Genomic DNA, 370 nt, shown 5'->3' on the forward strand with positions numbered 1-370 from the left:
TCCGGCACCCAAACCGCGGCCCTCACCCTCCTCAGCTTACAGGTACGGGCAACCCGGGACATTTGCACCCGCGCTCTGTCGCATCTCTGTGTCATGCTCGTGACACGGTTTTTTCCTTCGTTCTCATCCGTTGCTTTCAAGGCCACTTCTTCGGAGCGGAGGGAAGCCAGGCGCTTCTCTGCTGGGCGCTTTTGCCTGCCCGGTGGCGGCTTTACCATCACCTTCAGTGGCCTCTTTCTTTTCACCGGGCAGCACACACCTATCCCGGCCCTCTCCGTTCTGTAGTGTTAATTACTTAATGACTGGCAGAAGTTAACGCCAGGCGGGCCGGGTGGCAGCGGCCAAGCTGGGCACCGCCGGGCGCACGGCG

The 370-nt window shown here is 61.1% G+C and overlaps 1 protein-coding gene across 1 annotated transcript in view; it reads right to left on the minus strand.

Annotated features, from left to right (window-relative positions):
- Positions 1 to 218, minus strand: part of NR2E1 (nuclear receptor subfamily 2 group E member 1) — a 62260-nt gene extending 62042 nt beyond the window's left edge. The window contains exon 1 of the mRNA XM_035900311.1: positions 41 to 218. Within this exon, the coding sequence (XP_035756204.1) occupies positions 41 to 218 (178 nt within the window). The remainder of the gene's footprint in view (positions 1 to 40) is intronic.
- Between the last annotated feature and the right edge of the window lie 152 nt (positions 219 to 370).

The sequence above is a fragment of the Egretta garzetta genome, unplaced genomic scaffold (genome assembly GCF_000687185.1).
Source record: "Egretta garzetta isolate BGI_Z169 unplaced genomic scaffold, ASM68718v1 scaffold138, whole genome shotgun sequence".
NCBI classification, from domain to species: domain Eukaryota; kingdom Metazoa; phylum Chordata; class Aves; order Pelecaniformes; family Ardeidae; genus Egretta; species Egretta garzetta.